At 60.7% G+C, this 20,501-nt stretch overlaps 6 protein-coding genes across 6 annotated transcripts; all 6 read right to left on the bottom strand.

Annotated features, from left to right (window-relative positions):
* Nucleotides 1–520: 520 nt before the first annotated feature.
* LOC129735510 (feather keratin 1-like) lies at nt 521–829 on the bottom strand. The gene has a single exon (XM_055703821.1). It carries the CDS (start codon nt 827–829, stop codon nt 521–523), a length of 309 nt encoding a protein of 102 aa, XP_055559796.1.
* A 3,450-nt stretch (nt 830–4,279) lies between these two features.
* On the bottom strand, nt 4,280–4,588 carry LOC129735509 (feather keratin 1-like). The gene has a single exon (XM_055703820.1). It carries the CDS (start codon nt 4,586–4,588, stop codon nt 4,280–4,282), a length of 309 nt encoding a protein of 102 aa, XP_055559795.1.
* A 3,450-nt stretch (nt 4,589–8,038) lies between these two features.
* On the bottom strand, nt 8,039–8,347 carry LOC129735508 (feather keratin 1-like). The gene has a single exon (XM_055703819.1). The coding sequence runs from the start codon at nt 8,345–8,347 to the stop codon at nt 8,039–8,041; it is 309 nt and encodes a 102-aa protein (XP_055559794.1).
* A 3,450-nt stretch (nt 8,348–11,797) lies between these two features.
* LOC129735507 (feather keratin 1-like) lies at nt 11,798–12,106 on the bottom strand. Its single transcript, XM_055703818.1, has one exon. It carries the CDS (start codon nt 12,104–12,106, stop codon nt 11,798–11,800), a length of 309 nt encoding a protein of 102 aa, XP_055559793.1.
* Nucleotides 12,107–15,556: 3,450 nt separating this feature from the next.
* LOC129735506 (feather keratin 1-like) lies at nt 15,557–15,865 on the bottom strand. Its single transcript, XM_055703816.1, has one exon. It carries the CDS (start codon nt 15,863–15,865, stop codon nt 15,557–15,559), a length of 309 nt encoding a protein of 102 aa, XP_055559791.1.
* A 3,450-nt stretch (nt 15,866–19,315) lies between these two features.
* LOC129735505 (feather keratin 1-like) lies at nt 19,316–19,624 on the bottom strand. The gene has a single exon (XM_055703796.1). The coding sequence runs from the start codon at nt 19,622–19,624 to the stop codon at nt 19,316–19,318; it is 309 nt and encodes a 102-aa protein (XP_055559771.1).
* Between the last annotated feature and the right edge of the window lie 877 nt (nt 19,625–20,501).

Genomic DNA, 20,501 nt, shown 5'->3' with positions numbered 1-20,501 from the left:
TGTTGAGGCCTGGCTTTGTGCCGTTTTAGAGTGGAAGAGCCTTGGGAGAAGAAAGGAGATGGAGGCGTGTGGTGCTGGGATGCAGGAGATTTTATTGAGGCAAAAGAGTGAAAAGGCAGGAGCACGCAGTGGAAGGGATCCGTCCTAAGGTGCAAGTAGGGCGACCGTCAGCCCAGGTCCTTTGCTTGCAGAAGATTTTGCCAGAGCACCGAGGTCTTCCTTTCCTGCGGTGGGAGCAGCGCGGGGGAGGTGCCCCGGTGGTCTTTGGCTTGTGAGCAGGCGTTTGCAGCGGAGAGTAGCGGACGTAGCAGTAGGGGCGATGCAAAGAAGACAGTGGGAGAAGAGGAGGAGGTAGGTGGGCCATGTATCCTGGCAGCCGGGGCTGGCCCCTTCCGTGCTACTTTGCTTGGTGCCTTGAGAGGAGGAGGTGCGGGTGGCAGGTCCCCGTGCCAGCAGCAGGCGGGAGGTGCGTCCTCAGTCCATGCCGTGGCTTGCAGGGTGTGTGTGGTGTGGAGGGCCCTTAGCAGGGCAGGCAGGCTCTTCCGGCGCCATAGCAGCCCAGGCCTCCGAGGCCGTAACCGTAGCCAAAGCCGCCGGAGGAGATGGGCACTCCCTGGGAGCTGAGGATGTTGCCCACAGCAGCCGATGAGGAGGATCCGACGGCGGTGCTCTGGGGGAAGGAGGTGAGGATGGGTCCCGGCAGGGTGACCAGCACGGTGGAAGGCTGGATGACGACGCGGGAGTCCTCGCACTGCCTGACGCAGGGCTCGTTGCAGCTGTTAGCCAGCGGGGTGGGTCCGCAGGGGCTGCAGAAGTTGTTGCAGGCCATGTCTGCGGTGTGGAGTGTCCCTGTAAGAGAGGGTGTTGAGGAAGCGGAGGGTGTTGGGGGGGCGCGAGGGGTGTCGTTACAGGAGGGCAAGGGAGTGTGGAGGCGCGGTGTGGGGCTGCGGGGAGCGTGGTGGTGTTGAGTCGTGGGGGCTGCTGAGTCTGGTGTCAGCGCGTGCTGGAAGAGACGGGGCGTGTGGGGCAGGAGAAGGAGGGGAAGGGGCTTCAGGCTCACCTTGTTGACTGCGGGGGAGAAGGCGTCAGGAGAAGCGTGTGATGGAGAGAGGCGCTGGGCCGTCTTTTATGCTGGTCTGAGGGGGCGGGACAGGCTTTGCGCGTGACGGCATTTTGCAGCAAGCAGCTGTTGCGTGCCAGAGCTTGGCAGGTAATGAGGTGGGGGGTGTGTCCCTTCCCACAACGCTCCCTTCTCATGTCGTCCTCTTGAGGATGTGTCCGTCTGTCCCTGGCGTCAGCTTTGAAGTGAGAGCAGGTATCTGGGAGGATTTGCATGGAAGGTGCGTGTCAGGGCATTTGGCAGACGTGGCCAAAGCATAGGAGAGGTGGGGTGTTGTCAGTGAGGTCATGCCGTGGCACTCGTGTGGTGTGGTTTGCGGGTGCGTTGCGAAGAGGGGCCCCCACTTGTTCATGGGCCTGGAAGGCTGTTGTGGGCTTTGGAGGTGTGCCGGGCATGAATGTCGGCCCCTTCCATGGCATTTGGTCCCTGCCTGCCTTGCTGCCAGCTTGCTAAGCCTGACTGTAGGCCTGGCCTTTCCCACTGAGCGTGCTCTGTGTGTGCCTTGTTGCCCGCCTTGCTTGAAAGGTTGTAGCTGGGAGAAAGGGGCCTGCGTGTCTGGGCTTGTGCCCCCTGGGATCCGTCCCTGGGGGTGTCAGTGCGGGCAGGCAGAGGAGGGCTGTTTGGGAGAGCAGGCCATTTTCCTGGCAGCCCTGGCTGAGAGCTCGCCGGTCCTGTGACGAGAGGTGCCCTGCCTGGCTCCGCCGGTGCTTGTGTTGGCCCCTCCATCGTGGACCCCTGAGGTGGGGCTTGGGCTGTGGTGTGACGCATCCAAAGGAGAGCAGCGAATGCGGTGAAGGATCGAGAGAAGAAGCCTTAGAAGTAGCGGTTGAGGGAAGCGGGGCTACTGCGTTTTCAGAAGGCGGCGGCTGAGGGGAGGCCCTATCGGTGTCTCCAAGTACCTGAGAGGAGGTTGTAACGAGGAGGTTGTGAGTCTCTCATCCCTAGCAACAAGTGCTAGGGCAAGAGGAAAGGGCCTCATGTTGCGCCAGGCAAAGTTTAGTTTGGCTATGATGAGAAATTTCTTCACCGAGAGGGTTATCAAGCACTGGAAGGGGCTGCCCAGGGCAGTGGTTGAGTCACCATTGTGGGAGGTGTTTAAAAGACACGTAGACGTGGCGCTTAGGGACATGGATTAGTGGTGGCCTTGGCAGTATTAGGTTAACGGTTGGACTCGATAATGTTAAGGGTCCTTTGCAACCGAAGTGACTCTTATGATTGTGTATGAGGCAGCGTGCGAGGGCAGGTGAGTTTCTGGAGAGCCCGTATGTGTGCTGAGAGGCGGAGCAGAGCTGGGAGCGGCAGGCAGGGGAGGCTGGCACTCCTGGGCCTTTGGTGGGGTCTGTGCTTGGGGCGAGTGTCGAGGGGTGAGGCCAGTTCTCTGCGCAGAGCTTGACAGGGTGAAAGGGAATTTGGCGATTGCCGAGGGGAGCTGGGTTTGAGCATGCGGCACGGGGCTGCAGAGCCGAGGCTGTGGTGGTGGTGGTGGTGCGTGCGGAAGGGTTGATGAGTGGCAAGGCCTGCCCCCGCTGAGGCAAGGTGAGTGTTTTTCAGGCTGTTTGTCAGGTGATCTGTGGTTGTTGCTGAGGAAGATGAAGGGAGGTAGGAAGGAGTGGTGTGGGAGTGGGTGTTTGTAAGTGCCCGGGGCCTGTCGTGTTGCTCCCAGGAATGCCGAGGCATCTGGCATTGCGGAGGCCTCCTTGTGAGGCCGCTGTGCATTTTCCTGGAAAGGTCATAGTGCCTGGGGGCAGCTCCTGAAGAGTGGAAGGGAGCTGGTACCCCTCGTGTCCCGCAGAAGATGGTGCGGGAGGCTCTGGGAAAGCAGAGGCCGGTGAGCCTGAGCCTGTTCCCGGGGCAGGTGATGGAAGCAATGCTGCTGGAAATCACTGCCAAGGCCAGGACGGACGGAAGGTGTTGGGGGGTGTTTGGCGTGGATTTTGGAAGGGCAAATCATGCTTGAGTGAGCTGCGTGTCTTCCGCGTTGAGGCGAGTGGGCGTTGGGCGAGGGGAGAGCAGTGGCTGTTGCTGAGGCGTACTTGAAGGAAGCCTTTGTCGCTGTCTCCTGGTACGTGCTCCTAGACGAGCTGAGAAAGTGCGGGTTGCGTAAGCGGCCGGTGCGGTGGCCTGCAAAGCGGCTGAAGGGCTGTGCCCAGAGGCTTGCGATCAGTGGTAGGACAAGAGGCCATGTTCAGAAGTGAAAGCATCTGGAATTGCCCGGGCAAAGGCGGCAGGGCTTTTTCAGTGTGAGGGTGGTCAAAGAGTGGAAGAGGTGGTGGCGGCTCCATTCTCGGAGGTACTGAAGACGCGAGTGGCTGTGGTCCCAGACAATCTGCTCTAGCTGGCCCTGCTTGAGCACTGGGGTGGAAGGACATGCTCTGCAGAGATTCCTGCCCATCTCTAAATGTTTCTGTGATCCTTTTTGGCTGGGGAGGGTGCGGAAGAGAGTTAGTCAAGCGTGTGTTGGCACGGGGAGCCTCGGTCGGAGGTGTGCGCAGGGAGCGTTGTCGTATCGGAGGCTTTTTCTGAGCCAGTGCTGGGCTTGTGTCATGCTGTGTATGCCTGCAGGTGCGAGTGTGTGTTGTCGCTGGTGGCCTGTGCCCTCGGAGAGGCTGAGTGCCCTTTTCCCCCCAACCCCGCCGGCCTGTTGAGGCCTGGCTTTGTGCCGTTTTAGAGTGGAAGAGCCTTGGGAGAAGAAAGGAGATGGAGGCGTGTGGTGCTGGGATGCAGGAGATTTTATTGAGGCAAAAGAGTGAAAAGGCAGGAGCACGCAGTGGAAGGGATCCGTCCTAAGGTGCAAGTAGGGCGACCGTCAGCCCAGGTCCTTTGCTTGCAGAAGATTTTGCCAGAGCACCGAGGTCTTCCTTTCCTGCGGTGGGAGCAGCGCGGGGGAGGTGCCCCGGTGGTCTTTGGCTTGTGAGCAGGCGTTTGCAGCGGAGAGTAGCGGACGTAGCAGTAGGGGCGATGCAAAGAAGACAGTGGGAGAAGAGGAGGAGGTAGGTGGGCCATGTATCCTGGCAGCCGGGGCTGGCCCCTTCCGTGCTACTTTGCTTGGTGCCTTGAGAGGAGGAGGTGCGGGTGGCAGGTCCCCGTGCCAGCAGCAGGCGGGAGGTGCGTCCTCAGTCCATGCCGTGGCTTGCAGGGTGTGTGTGGTGTGGAGGGCCCTTAGCAGGGCAGGCAGGCTCTTCCGGCGCCATAGCAGCCCAGGCCTCCGAGGCCGTAACCGTAGCCAAAGCCGCCGGAGGAGATGGGCACTCCCTGGGAGCTGAGGATGTTGCCCACAGCAGCCGATGAGGAGGATCCGACGGCGGTGCTCTGGGGGAAGGAGGTGAGGATGGGTCCCGGCAGGGTGACCAGCACGGTGGAAGGCTGGATGACGACGCGGGAGTCCTCGCACTGCCTGACGCAGGGCTCGTTGCAGCTGTTAGCCAGCGGGGTGGGTCCGCAGGGGCTGCAGAAGTTGTTGCAGGCCATGTCTGCGGTGTGGAGTGTCCCTGTAAGAGAGGGTGTTGAGGAAGCGGAGGGTGTTGGGGGGGCGCGAGGGGTGTCGTTACAGGAGGGCAAGGGAGTGTGGAGGCGCGGTGTGGGGCTGCGGGGAGCGTGGTGGTGTTGAGTCGTGGGGGCTGCTGAGTCTGGTGTCAGCGCGTGCTGGAAGAGACGGGGCGTGTGGGGCAGGAGAAGGAGGGGAAGGGGCTTCAGGCTCACCTTGTTGACTGCGGGGGAGAAGGCGTCAGGAGAAGTGTGTGATGGAGAGAGGCGCTGGGCCGTCTTTTATGCTGGTCTGAGGGGGCGGGACAGGCTTTGCGCGTGACGGCATTTTGCAGCAAGCAGCTGTTGCGTGCCAGAGCTTGGCAGGTAATGAGGTGGGGGGTGTGTCCCTTCCCACAACGCTCCCTTCTCATGTCGTCCTCTTGAGGATGTGTCCGTCTGTCCCTGGCGTCAGCTTTGAAGTGAGAGCAGGTATCTGGGAGGATTTGCATGGAAGGTGCGTGTCAGGGCATTTGGCAGACGTGGCCAAAGCATAGGAGAGGTGGGGTGTTGTCAGTGAGGTCATGCCGTGGCACTCGTGTGGTGTGGTTTGCGGGTGCGTTGCGAAGAGGGGCCCCCACTTGTTCATGGGCCTGGAAGGCTGTTGTGGGCTTTGGAGGTGTGCCGGGCATGAGTGTCGGCCCCTTCCATGGCATTTGGTCCCTGCCTGCCTTGCTGCCAGCTTGCTAAGCCTGACTGTAGGCCTGGCCTTTCCCACTGAGCGTGCTCTGTGTGTGCCTTGTTGCCCGCCTTGCTTGAAAGGTTGTAGCTGGGAGAAAGGGGCCTGCGTGTCTGGGCTTGTGCCCCCTGGGATCCGTCCCTGGGGGTGTCAGTGCGGGCAGGCAGAGGAGGGCTGTTTGGGAGAGCAGGCCATTTTCCTGGCAGCCCTGGCTGAGAGCTCGCCGGTCCTGTGACGAGAGGTGCCCTGCCTGGCTCCGCCGGTGCTTGTGTTGGCCCCTCCATCGTGGACCCCTGAGGTGGGGCTTGGGCTGTGGTGTGACGCATCCAAAGGAGAGCAGCGAATGCGGTGAAGGATCGAGAGAAGAAGCCTTAGAAGTAGCGGTTGAGGGAAGCGGGGCTACTGCGTTTTCAGAAGGCGGCGGCTGAGGGGAGGCCCTATCGGTGTCTCCAAGTACCTGAGAGGAGGTTGTAACGAGGAGGTTGTGAGTCTCTCATCCCTAGCAACAAGTGCTAGGGCAAGAGGAAAGGGCCTCATGTTGCGCCAGGCAAAGTTTAGTTTGGCTATGATGAGAAATTTCTTCACCGAGAGGGTTATCAAGCACTGGAAGGGGCTGCCCAGGGCAGTGGTTGAGTCACCATTGTGGGAGGTGTTTAAAAGACACGTAGACGTGGCGCTTAGGGACATGGATTAGTGGTGGCCTTGGCAGTATTAGGTTAACGGTTGGACTCGATAATGTTAAGGGTCCTTTGCAACCGAAGTGACTCTTATGATTGTGTATGAGGCAGCGTGCGAGGGCAGGTGAGTTTCTGGAGAGCCCGTATGTGTGCTGAGAGGCGGAGCAGGGCTGGGAGCGGCAGGCAGGGGAGGCTGGCACTCCTGGGCCTTTGGTGGGGTCTGTGCTTGGGGCGAGTGTCGAGGGGTGAGGCCAGTTCTCTGCGCAGAGCTTGACAGGGTGAAAGGGAATTTGGCGATTGCCGAGGGGAGCTGGGTTTGAGCATGCGGCACGGGGCTGCAGAGCCGAGGCTGTGGTGGTGGTGGTGGTGCGTGCGGAAGGGTTGATGAGTGGCAAGGCCTGCCCCCGCTGAGGCAAGGTGAGTGTTTTTCAGGCTGTTTGTCAGGTGATCTGTGGTTGTTGCTGAGGAAGATGAAGGGAGGTAGGAAGGAGTGGTGTGGGAGTGGGTGTTTGTAAGTGCCCGGGGCCTGTCGTGTTGCTCCCAGGAATGCCGAGGCATCTGGCATTGCGGAGGCCTCCTTGTGAGGCCGCTGTGCATTTTCCTGGAAAGGTCATAGTGCCTGGGGGCAGCTCCTGAAGAGTGGAAGGGAGCTGGTACCCCTCGTGTCCCGCAGAAGATGGTGCGGGAGGCTCTGGGAAAGCAGAGGCCGGTGAGCCTGAGCCTGTTCCCGGGGCAGGTGATGGAAGCAATGCTGCTGGAAATCACTGCCAAGGCCAGGACGGATGGAAGGTGTTGGGGGGTGTTTGGCGTGGATTTTGGAAGGGCAAATCATGCTTGAGTGAGCTGCGTGTCTTCCGCGTTGAGGCGAGTGGGCGTTGGGCGAGGGGAGAGCAGTGGCTGTTGCTGAGGCGTACTTGAAGGAAGCCTTTGTCGCTGTCTCCTGGTACGTGCTCCTAGACGAGCTGAGAAAGTGCGGGTTGCGTAAGCGGCCGGTGCGGTGGCCTGCAAAGCGGCTGAAGGGCTGTGCCCAGAGGCTTGCGATCAGTGGTAGGACAAGAGGCCATGTTCAGAAGTGAAAGCATCTGGAATTGCCCGGGCAAAGGCGGCAGGGCTTTTTCAGTGTGAGGGTGGTCAAAGAGTGGAAGAGGTGGTGGCGGCTCCATTCTCGGAGGTACTGAAGACGCGAGTGGCTGTGGTCCCAGACAATCTGCTCTAGCTGGCCCTGCTTGAGCACTGGGGTGGAAGGACATGCTCTGCAGAGATTCCTGCCCATCTCTAAATGTTTCTGTGATCCTTTTTGGCTGGGGAGGGTGCGGAAGAGAGTTAGTCAAGCGTGTGTTGGCACGGGGAGCCTCGGTTGGAGGTGTGCGCAGGGAGCGTTGTCGTATCGGAGGCTTTTTCTGAGCCAGTGCTGGGCTTGTGTCATGCTGTGTATGCCTGCAGGTGCGAGTGTGTGTTGTCGCTGGTGGCCTGTGCCCTCGGAGAGGCTGAGTGCCCTTTTCCCCCCAACCCCGCCGGCCTGTTGAGGCCTGGCTTTGTGCCGTTTTAGAGTGGAAGAGCCTTGGGAGAAGAAAGGAGATGGAGGCGTGTGGTGCTGGGATGCAGGAGATTTTATTGAGGCAAAAGAGTGAAAAGGCAGGAGCACGCAGTGGAAGGGATCCGTCCTAAGGTGCAAGTAGGGCGACCGTCAGCCCAGGTCCTTTGCTTGCAGAAGATTTTGCCAGAGCACCGAGGTCTTCCTTTCCTGCGGTGGGAGCAGCGCGGGGGAGGTGCCCCGGTGGTCTTTGGCTTGTGAGCAGGCGTTTGCAGCGGAGAGTAGCGGACGTAGCAGTAGGGGCGATGCAAAGAAGACAGTGGGAGAAGAGGAGGAGGTAGGTGGGCCATGTATCCTGGCAGCCGGGGCTGGCCCCTTCCGTGCTACTTTGCTTGGTGCCTTGAGAGGAGGAGGTGCGGGTGGCAGGTCCCCGTGCCAGCAGCAGGCGGGAGGTGCGTCCTCAGTCCATGCCGTGGCTTGCAGGGTGTGTGTGGTGTGGAGGGCCCTTAGCAGGGCAGGCAGGCTCTTCCGGCGCCATAGCAGCCCAGGCCTCCGAGGCCGTAACCATAGCCAAAGCCGCCGGAGGAGATGGGCACTCCCTGGGAGCTGAGGATGTTGCCCACAGCAGCCGATGAGGAGGATCCGACGGCGGTGCTCTGGGGGAAGGAGGTGAGGATGGGTCCCGGCAGGGTGACCAGCACGGTGGAAGGCTGGATGACGACGCGGGAGTCCTCGCACTGCCTGACGCAGGGCTCGTTGCAGCTGTTAGCCAGCGGGGTGGGTCCGCAGGGGCTGCAGAAGTTGTTGCAGGCCATGTCTGCGGTGTGGAGTGTCCCTGTAAGAGAGGGTGTTGAGGAAGCGGAGGGTGTTGGGGGGGCGCGAGGGGTGTCGTTACAGGAGGGCAAGGGAGTGTGGAGGCGCGGTGTGGGGCTGCGGGGAGCGTGGTGGTGTTGAGTCGTGGGGGCTGCTGAGTCTGGTGTCAGCGCGTGCTGGAAGAGACGGGGCGTGTGGGGCAGGAGAAGGAGGGGAAGGGGCTTCAGGCTCACCTTGTTGACTGCGGGGGAGAAGGCGTCAGGAGAAGCGTGTGATGGAGAGAGGCGCTGGGCCGTCTTTTATGCTGGTCTGAGGGGGCGGGACAGGCTTTGCGCGTGACGGCATTTTGCAGCAAGCAGCTGTTGCGTGCCAGAGCTTGGCAGGTAATGAGGTGGGGGGTGTGTCCCTTCCCACAACGCTCCCTTCTCATGTCGTCCTCTTGAGGATGTGTCCGTCTGTCCCTGGCGTCAGCTTTGAAGTGAGAGCAGGTATCTGGGAGGATTTGCATGGAAGGTGCGTGTCAGGGCATTTGGCAGACGTGGCCAAAGCATAGGAGAGGTGGGGTGTTGTCAGTGAGGTCATGCCGTGGCACTCGTGTGGTGTGGTTTGCGGGTGCGTTGCGAAGAGGGGCCCCCACTTGTTCATGGGCCTGGAAGGCTGTTGTGGGCTTTGGAGGTGTGCCGGGCATGAGTGTCGGCCCCTTCCATGGCATTTGGTCCCTGCCTGCCTTGCTGCCAGCTTGCTAAGCCTGACTGTAGGCCTGGCCTTTCCCACTGAGCGTGCTCTGTGTGTGCCTTGTTGCCCGCCTTGCTTGAAAGGTTGTAGCTGGGAGAAAGGGGCCTGCGTGTCTGGGCTTGTGCCCCCTGGGATCCGTCCCTGGGGGTGTCAGTGCGGGCAGGCAGAGGAGGGCTGTTTGGGAGAGCAGGCCATTTTCCTGGCAGCCCTGGCTGAGAGCTCGCCGGTCCTGTGACGAGAGGTGCCCTGCCTGGCTCCGCCGGTGCTTGTGTTGGCCCCTCCATCGTGGACCCCTGAGGTGGGGCTTGGGCTGTGGTGTGACGCATCCAAAGGAGAGCAGCGAATGCGGTGAAGGATCGAGAGAAGAAGCCTTAGAAGTAGCGGTTGAGGGAAGCGGGGCTACTGCGTTTTCAGAAGGCGGCGGCTGAGGGGAGGCCCTATCGGTGTCTCCAAGTACCTGAGAGGAGGTTGTAACGAGGAGGTTGTGAGTCTCTCATCCCTAGCAACAAGTGCTAGGGCAAGAGGAAAGGGCCTCATGTTGCGCCAGGCAAAGTTTAGTTTGGCTATGATGAGAAATTTCTTCACCGAGAGGGTTATCAAGCACTGGAAGGGGCTGCCCAGGGCAGTGGTTGAGTCACCATTGTGGGAGGTGTTTAAAAGACACGTAGACGTGGCGCTTAGGGACATGGATTAGTGGTGGCCTTGGCAGTATTAGGTTAACGGTTGGACTCGATAATGTTAAGGGTCCTTTGCAACCGAAGTGACTCTTATGATTGTGTATGAGGCAGCGTGCGAGGGCAGGTGAGTTTCTGGAGAGCCCGTATGTGTGCTGAGAGGCGGAGCAGGGCTGGGAGCGGCAGGCAGGGGAGGCTGGCACTCCTGGGCCTTTGGTGGGGTCTGTGCTTGGGGCGAGTGTCGAGGGGTGAGGCCAGTTCTCTGCGCAGAGCTTGACAGGGTGAAAGGGAATTTGGCGATTGCCGAGGGGAGCTGGGTTTGAGCATGCGGCACGGGGCTGCAGAGCCGAGGCTGTGGTGGTGGTGGTGGTGCGTGCGGAAGGGTTGATGAGTGGCAAGGCCTGCCCCCGCTGAGGCAAGGTGAGTGTTTTTCAGGCTGTTTGTCAGGTGATCTGTGGTTGTTGCTGAGGAAGATGAAGGGAGGTAGGAAGGAGTGGTGTGGGAGTGGGTGTTTGTAAGTGCCCGGGGCCTGTCGTGTTGCTCCCAGGAATGCCGAGGCATCTGGCATTGCGGAGGCCTCCTTGTGAGGCCGCTGTGCATTTTCCTGGAAAGGTCATAGTGCCTGGGGGCAGCTCCTGAAGAGTGGAAGGGAGCTGGTACCCCTCGTGTCCCGCAGAAGATGGTGCGGGAGGCTCTGGGAAAGCAGAGGCCGGTGAGCCTGAGCCTGTTCCCGGGGCAGGTGATGGAAGCAATGCTGCTGGAAATCACTGCCAAGGCCAGGACGGACGGAAGGTGTTGGGGGGTGTTTGGCGTGGATTTTGGAAGGGCAAATCATGCTTGAGTGAGCTGCGTGTCTTCCGCGTTGAGGCGAGTGGGCGTTGGGCGAGGGGAGAGCAGTGGCTGTTGCTGAGGCGTACTTGAAGGAAGCCTTTGTCGCTGTCTCCTGGTACGTGCTCCTAGACGAGCTGAGAAAGTGCGGGTTGCGTAAGCGGCCGGTGCGGTGGCCTGCAAAGCGGCTGAAGGGCTGTGCCCAGAGGCTTGCGATCAGTGGTAGGACAAGAGGCCATGTTCAGAAGTGAAAGCATCTGGAATTGCCCGGGCAAAGGCGGCAGGGCTTTTTCAGTGTGAGGGTGGTCAAAGAGTGGAAGAGGTGGTGGCGGCTCCATTCTCGGAGGTACTGAAGACGCGAGTGGCTGTGGTCCCAGACAATCTGCTCTAGCTGGCCCTGCTTGAGCACTGGGGTGGAAGGACATGCTCTGCAGAGATTCCTGCCCATCTCTAAATGTTTCTGTGATCCTTTTTTGCTGGGGAGGGTGCGGAAGAGAGTTAGTCAAGCGTGTGTTGGCACGGGGAGCCTCGGTCGGAGGTGTGCGCAGGGAGCGTTGTCGTATCGGAGGCTTTTTCTGAGCCAGTGCTGGGCTTGTGTCATGCTGTGTATGCCTGCAGGTGCGAGTGTGTGTTGTCGCTGGTGGCCTGTGCCCTCGGAGAGGCTGAGTGCCCTTTTCCCCCCAACCCCGCCGGCCTGTTGAGGCCTGGCTTTGTGCCGTTTTAGAGTGGAAGAGCCTTGGGAGAAGAAAGGAGATGGAGGCGTGTGGTGCTGGGATGCAGGAGATTTTATTGAGGCAAAAGAGTGAAAAGGCAGGAGCACGCAGTGGAAGGGATCCGTCCTAAGGTGCAAGTAGGGCGACCGTCAGCCCAGGTCCTTTGCTTGCAGAAGATTTTGCCAGAGCACCGAGGTCTTCCTTTCCTGCGGTGGGAGCAGCGCGGGGGAGGTGCCCCGGTGGTCTTTGGCTTGTGAGCAGGCGTTTGCAGCGGAGAGTAGCGGACGTAGCAGTAGGGGCGATGCAAAGAAGACAGTGGGAGAAGAGGAGGAGGTAGGTGGGCCATGTATCCTGGCAGCCGGGGCTGGCCCCTTCCGTGCTACTTTGCTTGGTGCCTTGAGAGGAGGAGGTGCGGGTGGCAGGTCCCCGTGCCAGCAGCAGGCGGGAGGTGCGTCCTCAGTCCATGCCGTGGCTTGCAGGGTGTGTGTGGTGTGGAGGGCCCTTAGCAGGGCAGGCAGGCTCTTCCGGCGCCATAGCAGCCCAGGCCTCCGAGGCCGTAACCGTAGCCAAAGCCGCCGGAGGAGATGGGCACTCCCTGGGAGCTGAGGATGTTGCCCACAGCAGCCGATGAGGAGGATCCGACGGCGGTGCTCTGGGGGAAGGAGGTGAGGATGGGTCCCGGCAGGGTGACCAGCACGGTGGAAGGCTGGATGACGACGCGGGAGTCCTCGCACTGCCTGACGCAGGGCTCGTTGCAGCTGTTAGCCAGCGGGGTGGGTCCGCAGGGGCTGCAGAAGTTGTTGCAGGCCATGTCTGCGGTGTGGAGTGTCCCTGTAAGAGAGGGTGTTGAGGAAGCGGAGGGTGTTGGGGGGGCGCGAGGGGTGTCGTTACAGGAGGGCAAGGGAGTGTGGAGGCGCGGTGTGGGGCTGCGGGGAGCGTGGTGGTGTTGAGTCGTGGGGGCTGCTGAGTCTGGTGTCAGCGCGTGCTGGAAGAGACGGGGCGTGTGGGGCAGGAGAAGGAGGGGAAGGGGCTTCAGGCTCACCTTGTTGACTGCGGGGGAGAAGGCGTCAGGAGAAGCGTGTGATGGAGAGAGGCGCTGGGCCGTCTTTTATGCTGGTCTGAGGGGGCGGGACAGGCTTTGCGCGTGACGGCATTTTGCAGCAAGCAGCTGTTGCGTGCCAGAGCTTGGCAGGTAATGAGGTGGGGGGTGTGTCCCTTCCCACAACGCTCCCTTCTCATGTCGTCCTCTTGAGGATGTGTCCGTCTGTCCCTGGCGTCAGCTTTGAAGTGAGAGCAGGTATCTGGGAGGATTTGCATGGAAGGTGCGTGTCAGGGCATTTGGCAGACGTGGCCAAAGCATAGGAGAGGTGGGGTGTTGTCAGTGAGGTCATGCCGTGGCACTCGTGTGGTGTGGTTTGCGGGTGCGTTGCGAAGAGGGGCCCCCACTTGTTCATGGGCCTGGAAGGCTGTTGTGGGCTTTGGAGGTGTGCCGGGCATGAGTGTCGGCCCCTTCCATGGCATTTGGTCCCTGCCTGCCTTGCTGCCAGCTTGCTAAGCCTGACTGTAGGCCTGGCCTTTCCCACTGAGCGTGCTCTGTGTGTGCCTTGTTGCCCGCCTTGCTTGAAAGGTTGTAGCTGGGAGAAAGGGGCCTGCGTGTCTGGGCTTGTGCCCCCTGGGATCCGTCCCTGGGGGTGTCAGTGCGGGCAGGCAGAGGAGGGCTGTTTGGGAGAGCAGGCCATTTTCCTGGCAGCCCTGGCTGAGAGCTCGCCGGTCCTGTGACGAGAGGTGCCCTGCCTGGCTCCGCCGGTGCTTGTGTTGGCCCCTCCATCGTGGACCCCTGAGGTGGGGCTTGGGCTGTGGTGTGACGCATCCAAAGGAGAGCAGCGAATGCGGTGAAGGATCGAGAGAAGAAGCCTTAGAAGTAGCGGTTGAGGGAAGCGGGGCTACTGCGTTTTCAGAAGGCGGCGGCTGAGGGGAGGCCCTATCGGTGTCTCCAAGTACCTGAGAGGAGGTTGTAACGAGGAGGTTGTGAGTCTCTCATCCCTAGCAACAAGTGCTAGGGCAAGAGGAAAGGGCCTCATGTTGCGCCAGGCAAAGTTTAGTTTGGCTATGATGAGAAATTTCTTCACCGAGAGGGTTATCAAGCACTGGAAGGGGCTGCCCAGGGCAGTGGTTGAGTCACCATTGTGGGAGGTGTTTAAAAGACACGTAGACGTGGCGCTTAGGGACATGGATTAGTGGTGGCCTTGGCAGTATTAGGTTAACGGTTGGACTCGATAATGTTAAGGGTCCTTTGCAACCGAAGTGACTCTTATGATTGTGTATGAGGCAGCGTGCGAGGGCAGGTGAGTTTCTGGAGAGCCCGTATGTGTGCTGAGAGGCGGAGCAGGGCTGGGAGCGGCAGGCAGGGGAGGCTGGCACTCCTGGGCCTTTGGTGGGGTCTGTGCTTGGGGCGAGTGTCGAGGGGTGAGGCCAGTTCTCTGCGCAGAGCTTGACAGGGTGAAAGGGAATTTGGCGATTGCCGAGGGGAGCTGGGTTTGAGCATGCGGCACGGGGCTGCAGAGCCGAGGCTGTGGTGGTGGTGGTGGTGCGTGCGGAAGGGTTGATGAGTGGCAAGGCCTGCCCCCGCTGAGGCAAGGTGAGTGTTTTTCAGGCTGTTTGTCAGGTGATCTGTGGTTGTTGCTGAGGAAGATGAAGGGAGGTAGGAAGGAGTGGTGTGGGAGTGGGTGTTTGTAAGTGCCCGGGGCCTGTCGTGTTGCTCCCAGGAATGCCGAGGCATCTGGCATTGCGGAGGCCTCCTTGTGAGGCCGCTGTGCATTTTCCTGGAAAGGTCATAGTGCCTGGGGGCAGCTCCTGAAGAGTGGAAGGGAGCTGGTACCCCTCGTGTCCCGCAGAAGATGGTGCGGGAGGCTCTGGGAAAGCAGAGGCCGGTGAGCCTGAGCCTGTTCCCGGGGCAGGTGATGGAAGCAATGCTGCTGGAAATCACTGCCAAGGCCAGGACGGACGGAAGGTGTTGGGGGGTGTTTGGCGTGGATTTTGGAAGGGCAAATCATGCTTGAGTGAGCTGCGTGTCTTCCGCGTTGAGGCGAGTGGGCGTTGGGCGAGGGGAGAGCAGTGGCTGTTGCTGAGGCGTACTTGAAGGAAGCCTTTGCCGCTGTCTCCTGGTACGTGCTCCTAGACGAGCTGAGAAAGTGCGGGTTGCGTAAGCGGCCGGTGCGGTGGCCTGCAAAGCGGCTGAAGGGCTGTGCCCAGAGGCTTGCGATCAGTGGTAGGACAAGAGGCCATGTTCAGAAGTGAAAGCATCTGGAATTGCCCGGGCAAAGGCGGCAGGGCTTTTTCAGTGTGAGGGTGGTCAAAGAGTGGAAGAGGTGGTGGCGGCTCCATTCTCGGAGGTACTGAAGACGCGAGTGGCTGTGGTCCCAGACAATCTGCTCTAGCTGGCCCTGCTTGAGCACTGGGGTGGAAGGACATGCTCTGCAGAGATTCCTGCCCATCTCTAAATGTTTCTGTGATCCTTTTTGGCTGGGGAGGGTGCGGAAGAGAGTTAGTCAAGCGTGTGTTGGCACGGGGAGCCTCGGTCGGAGGTGTGCGCAGGGAGCGTTGTCGTATCGGAGGCTTTTTCTGAGCCAGTGCTGGGCTTGTGTCATGCTGTGTATGCCTGCAGGTGCGAGTGTGTGTTGTCGCTGGTGGCCTGTGTCCTCAGAGAGGCTGAGTGCCCTTTTCCCCCCAACCCCGCCGGCCTGTTGAGGCCTGGCTTTGTGCCATTTTAGAGTGGAAGAGCCTTGGGAGAAGAAAGGAGATGGAGGCGTGTGGTGCTGGGATGCAGGAGATTTTATTGAGGCAAAAGAGTGAAAAGGCAGGAGCACGCAGTGGAAGGGATCCGTCCTGAGGTGCAAGTAGGGCGACCGTCAGCCCAGGTCCTTTGCTTGCAGAAGATTTTGCCAGAGCACCGAGGTCTTCCTTTCCTGCGGTGGGAGCAGCGCGGGGGAGGTGCCCCGGTGGTCTTTGGCTTGTGAGCAGGCGTTTGCAGCGGAGAGTAGCGGACGTAGCAGTAGGGGCGATGCAAAGAAGACAGTGGGAGAAGAGGAGGAGGTAGGTGGGCCATGTATCCTGGCAGCCGGGGCTGGCCCCTTCCGTGCTACTTTGCTTGGTGCCTTGAGAGGAGGAGGTGCGGGTGGCAGGTCCCCGTGCCAGCAGCAGGCGGGAGGTGCGTCCTCAGTCCATGCCGTGGCTTGCAGGGTGTGTGTGGTGTGGAGGGCCCTTAGCAGGGCAGGCAGGCTCTTCCGGCGCCATAGCAGCCCAGGCCTCCGAGGCCGTAACCGTAGCCAAAGCCGCCGGAGGAGATGGGCACTCCCTGGGAGCTGAGGATGTTGCCCACAGCAGCCGATGAGGAGGATCCGACGGCGGTGCTCTGGGGGAAGGAGGTGAGGATGGGTCCCGGCAGGGTGACCAGCACGGTGGAAGGCTGGATGACGACGCGGGAGTCCTCGCACTGCCTGACGCAGGGCTCGTTGCAGCTGTTAGCCAGCGGGGTGGGTCCGCAGGGGCTGCAGAGGTTGTTGCAGGCCATGTCTGCGGTGTGGAGTGTCCCTGTAAGAGAGGGTGTTGAGGAAGCGGAGGGTGTTGGGGGGGCGCGAGTGGTGTCATTACAGGAGGGCAAGGGAGTGTGGAGGCGCGGTGTGGGGCTGCAGGGAGCGTGGTGGTGTTGAGTCGTGGGGGCTGCTGAGTCTGGTGTCAGCGCGTGCTGGAAGAGACGGGGCGTGTGGGGCAGGAGAAGGAGGGGAAGGGGCTTCAGGCTCACCTTGTTGACTGCGGGGGAGAAGGCGTCAGGAGAAGCGTGTGATGGAGAGAGGCGCTGGGCCGTCTTTTATGCTGGTCTGAGGGGGCGGGACAGGCTTTGCGCGTGACGGCATTTTGCAGCAAGCAGCTGTTGCGTGCCAGAGCTTGGCAGGTAATGAGGTGGGGGGTGTGTCCCTTCCCACAACGCTCCCTTCTCATGTCGTCCTCTTGAGGATGTGTCCGTCTGTCCCTGGCGTCAGCTTTGAAGTGAGAGCAGGTATCTGGGAGGATTTGCATGGAAGGTGCGTGTCAGGGCATTTGGCAGACGTGGCCAAAGCATAGGAGAGGTGGGGTGTTGTCAGTGAGGTCATGCCGTGGCACTCGTGTGGTGTGGTTTGCGGGTGCGTTGCGAAGAGGGGCCCCCACTTGTTCATGGGCCTGGAAGGCTGTTGTGGGCTTTGGAGGTGTGCCGGGCATGAGTGTCGGCCCCTTCCATGGCATTTGGTCCCTGCCTGCCTTGCTGCCAGCTTGCTAAGCCTGACTGTAGGCCTGGCCTTTCCCACTGAGCGTGCTCTGTGTGTGCCTTGTTGCCCGCCTTGCTTGAAAGGTTGTAGCTGGGAGAAAGGGGCCTGCGTGTCTGGGCTTGTGCCCCCTGGGATCCGTCCCTGGGGGTGTCAGTGCGGGCAGGCAGAGGAGGGCTGTTTGGGAGAGCAGGCCATTTTCCTGGCAGCCCTGGCTGAGAGCTCGCCGGTCCTGTGACGAGAGGTGCCCTGCCTGGCTCCGCCGGTGCTTGTGTTGGCCCCTCCATCGTGGACCCCTGAGGTGGGGCTTGGGCTGTGGTGTGACGCATCCAAAGGAGAGCAGCGAATGCGGTGAAGGATCGAGAGAAGAAGCCTTAGAAGTAGCGGTTGAGGGAAGCGGGGCTACTGTGTTTTCAGAAGGCGGCGGCTGAGGGGAGGCCCTATCGGTGTCTCCAAGTACCTGAGAGGAGGCTGTAACGAGGAGGTTGTGAGTCTCTCATCCCTAGCAACAAGTGCTAGGGCAAGAGGAAAGGGCCTCATGTTGCGCCAGGCAAAGTTTAGTTTGGCTATGATGAGAAATTTCTTCACCGAGAGGGTTATCAAGCACTGGAAGGGGCTGCCCAGGGCAGTGGTTGAGTCACCATTGTGGGAGGTGTTTAAAAGACACGTAGACGTGGCGCTTAGGGACACGGATTAGTGGTGGCCTTGGCAGTATTAGGTTAACGGTTGGACTCGATAATGTTAAGGGTCCTTTGCAACCGAAGTGACTCTTATGATTGTGTATGAGGCAGCGTGCGAGGGCAGGTGAGTTTCTGGAGAGCCCGTATGTGTGCTGAAAGGCGGAGCAGGGCTGGGAGCGGCAGGCAGGGGAGGCTGGCACTCCTGGGCCTTTGGTGGGGTCTGTGCTTGGGGCGAGTGTCGAGGGGTGAGGCCAGTTCTCTGCGCAGAGCTTGACAGGGTGAAAGGGAATTTGGCGATTGCCGAGGGGAGCTGGGTTTGAGCATGCGGCACGGGGCTGCAGAGCCGAGGCTGTGGTGGTGGTGGTGGTGCGTGCGGAAGGGTTGATGAGTGGCAAGGCCTGCCCCCGCTGAGGCAAGGTGAGTGTTTTTCAGGCTGTTTGTCAGGTGATCTGTGGTTGTTGCTGAGGAAGATGAAGGGAGGTAGGAAGGAGTGGTGTGGGAGTGGGTGTTTGTAAGTGCCCGGGGCCTGTCGTGTTGCTCCCAGGAATGCCGAGGCATCTGGCATTGCGGAGGCCTCCTTGTGAGGCCGCTGTGCATTTTCCTGGAAAGGTCATAGTGCCTGGGGGCAGCTCCTGAAGAGTGGAAGGGAGCTGGTACCCCTCGTGTCCCGCAGAAGATGGTGCGGGAGGCTCTGGGAAAGCAGAGGCCGGTGAGCCTGAGCCTGTTCCCGGGGCAGGTGATGGAAGCAATGCTGCTGGAAATCACTGCCAAGGCCAGGACGGATGGAAGGTGTTGGGGGGTGTTTGGCGTGGATTTTGGAAGGGCAAATCATGCTTGAGTGAGCTGCGTGTCTTCCGCGTTGAGGCGAGTGGGCGTTGGGCGAGGGGAGAGCAGTGGCTGTTGCTGAGGCGTACTTGAAGGAAGCCTTTGTCGCTGTCTCCTGGTACGTGCTCCTAGACGAGCTGAGAAAGTGCGGGTTGCGTAAGCGGCCGGTGCGGTGGCCTGCAAAGCGGTTGAAGGGCTGTGCCCAGAGGCTTGCGATCAGTGGTAGGACAAGAGGCCATGTTCAGAAGTGAAAGCATCTGGAATTGCCCGGGCAAAGGCGGCAGGGCTTTTTCAGTGTGAGGGTGGTCAAAGAGTGGAAGAGGTGGTGGCGGCTCCATTCTCGGAGGTACTGAAGACGCGAGTGGCTGTGGTCCCAGACAATCTGCTCTAGCTGGCCCTGCTTGAGCACTGGGGTGGAAGGACATGCTCTGCAGAGATTCCTGCCCATCTCTAAATGTTTCTGTGATCCTTTTTGGCTGGGGAGGGTGCGGAAGAGAGTTAGTCAAGCGTGTGTTGGCACGGGGAGCCTCGGTCGGAGGTGTGCGCAGGGAGCGTTGTCGTATCGGAGGCTTTTTCTGAGCCAGTGCTGGGCTTGTGTCATGCTGTGTATGCCTGCAGGTGCGAGTGTGTGTTGTCGCTGGTGGCCTGTGTCCTCAGAGAGGCTGAGTGCCCTTTTCCCCCCAACCCCGCCGGCCTGTTGAGGCCTGGCTTTGTGCCATTTTAGAGTGGAAGAGCCTTGGGAGAAGAAAGGAGATGGAGGCGTGTGGTGCTGGGATGCAGGAGATTTTATTGAGGCAAAAGAGTGAAAAGGCAGGAGCACGCAGTGGAAGGGATCCGTCCTGAGGTGCAAGTAGGGCGACCGTCAGCCCAGGTCCTTTGCTTGCAGAAGATTTTGCCAGAGCACCGAGGTCTTCCTTTCCTGCGGTGGGAGCAGCGCAGGGGAGGTGCCCCGGTGGTCTTTGGCTTGTGAGCAGGCGTTTGCAGCGGAGAGTAGCGGACGTAGCAGTAGGGGCGATGCAAAGAAGACAGTGGGAGAAGAGGAGGAGGTAGGTGGGCCATGTATCCTGGCAGCCGGGGCTGGCCCCTTCCGTGCTACTTTGCTTGGTGCCTTGAGAGGAGGAGGTGCGGGTGGCAGGTCCCCGTGCCAGCAGCAGGCGGGAGGTGCGTCCTCAGTCCATGCCGTGGCTTGCAGGGTGTGTGTGGTGTGGAGGGCCCTTAGCAGGGCAGGCAGGCTCTTCCGGCGCCATAGCAGCCCAGGCCTCCGAGGCCGTAACCGTAGCCAAAGCCGCCGGAGGAGATGGGCACTCCCTGGGAGCTGAGGATGTTGCCCACAGCAGCCGATGAGGAGGATCCGACGGCGGTGCTCTGGGGGAAGGAGGTGAGGATGGGTCCCGGCAGGGTGACCAGCACGGTGGAAGGCTGGATGACGACGCGGGAGTCCTCGCACTGCCTGACGCAGGGCTCGTTGCAGCTGTTAGCCAGCGGGGTGGGTCCGCAGGGGCTGCAGAGGTTGTTGCAGGCCATGTCTGCGGTGTGGAGTGTCCCTGTAAGAGAGGGTGTTGAGGAAGCGGAGGGTGTTGGGGGGGCGCGAGGGGTGTCATTACAGGAGGGCAAGGGAGTGTGGAGGCGCGGTGTGGGGCTGCGGGGAGCGTGGTGGTGTTGAGTCGTGGGGGCTGCTGAGTCTGGTGTCAGCGCGTGCTGGAAGAGACGGGGCGTGTGGGGCAGGAGAAGGAGGGGAAGGGGCTTCAGGCTCACCTTGTTGACTGCGGGGGAGAAGGCGTCAGGAGAAGCGTGTGATGGAGAGAGGCGCTGGGCCGTCTTTTATGCTGGTCTGAGGGGGCGGGACAGGCTTTGCGCGTGACGGCATTTTGCAGCAAGCAGCTGTTGCGTGCCAGAGCTTGGCAGGTAATGAGGTGGGGGGTGTGTCCCTTCCCACAACGCTCCCTTCTCATGTCGTCCTCTTGAGGATGTGTCCGTCTGTCCCTGGCGTCAGCTTTGAAGTGAGAGCAGGTATCTGGGAGGATTTGCATGGAAGGTGCGTGTCAGGGCATTTGGCAGACGTGGCCAAAGCATAGGAGAGGTGGGGTGTTGTCAGTGAGGTCATGCCGTGGCACTCGTGTGGTGTGGTTTGCGGGTGCGTTGCGAAGAGGGGCCCCCACTTGTTCATGGGCCTGGAAGGCTGTTGTGGGCTTTGGAGGTGTGCCGGGCATGAGTGTCGGCCCCTTCCGTGGCATTTGGTCCCTGCCTGCCTTGCTGCCAGCTTGCTAAGCCTGACTGTAGGCCTGGCCTTTCCCACTGAGCGTGCTCTGTGTGTGCCTTGTTGCCCGCCTTGCTTGAAAGGTTGTAGCTGGGAGAAAGGGGCCTGCGTGTCTGGGCTTGTGCCCCCTGGGATCCGTCCCTG

Source organism: Falco cherrug, chromosome 3, assembly GCF_023634085.1.
Source record: "Falco cherrug isolate bFalChe1 chromosome 3, bFalChe1.pri, whole genome shotgun sequence".
Taxonomy (NCBI): Eukaryota; Metazoa; Chordata; class Aves; order Falconiformes; family Falconidae; genus Falco; species Falco cherrug.
This window is presented reverse-complemented; position numbering and strand designations above follow the sequence as displayed.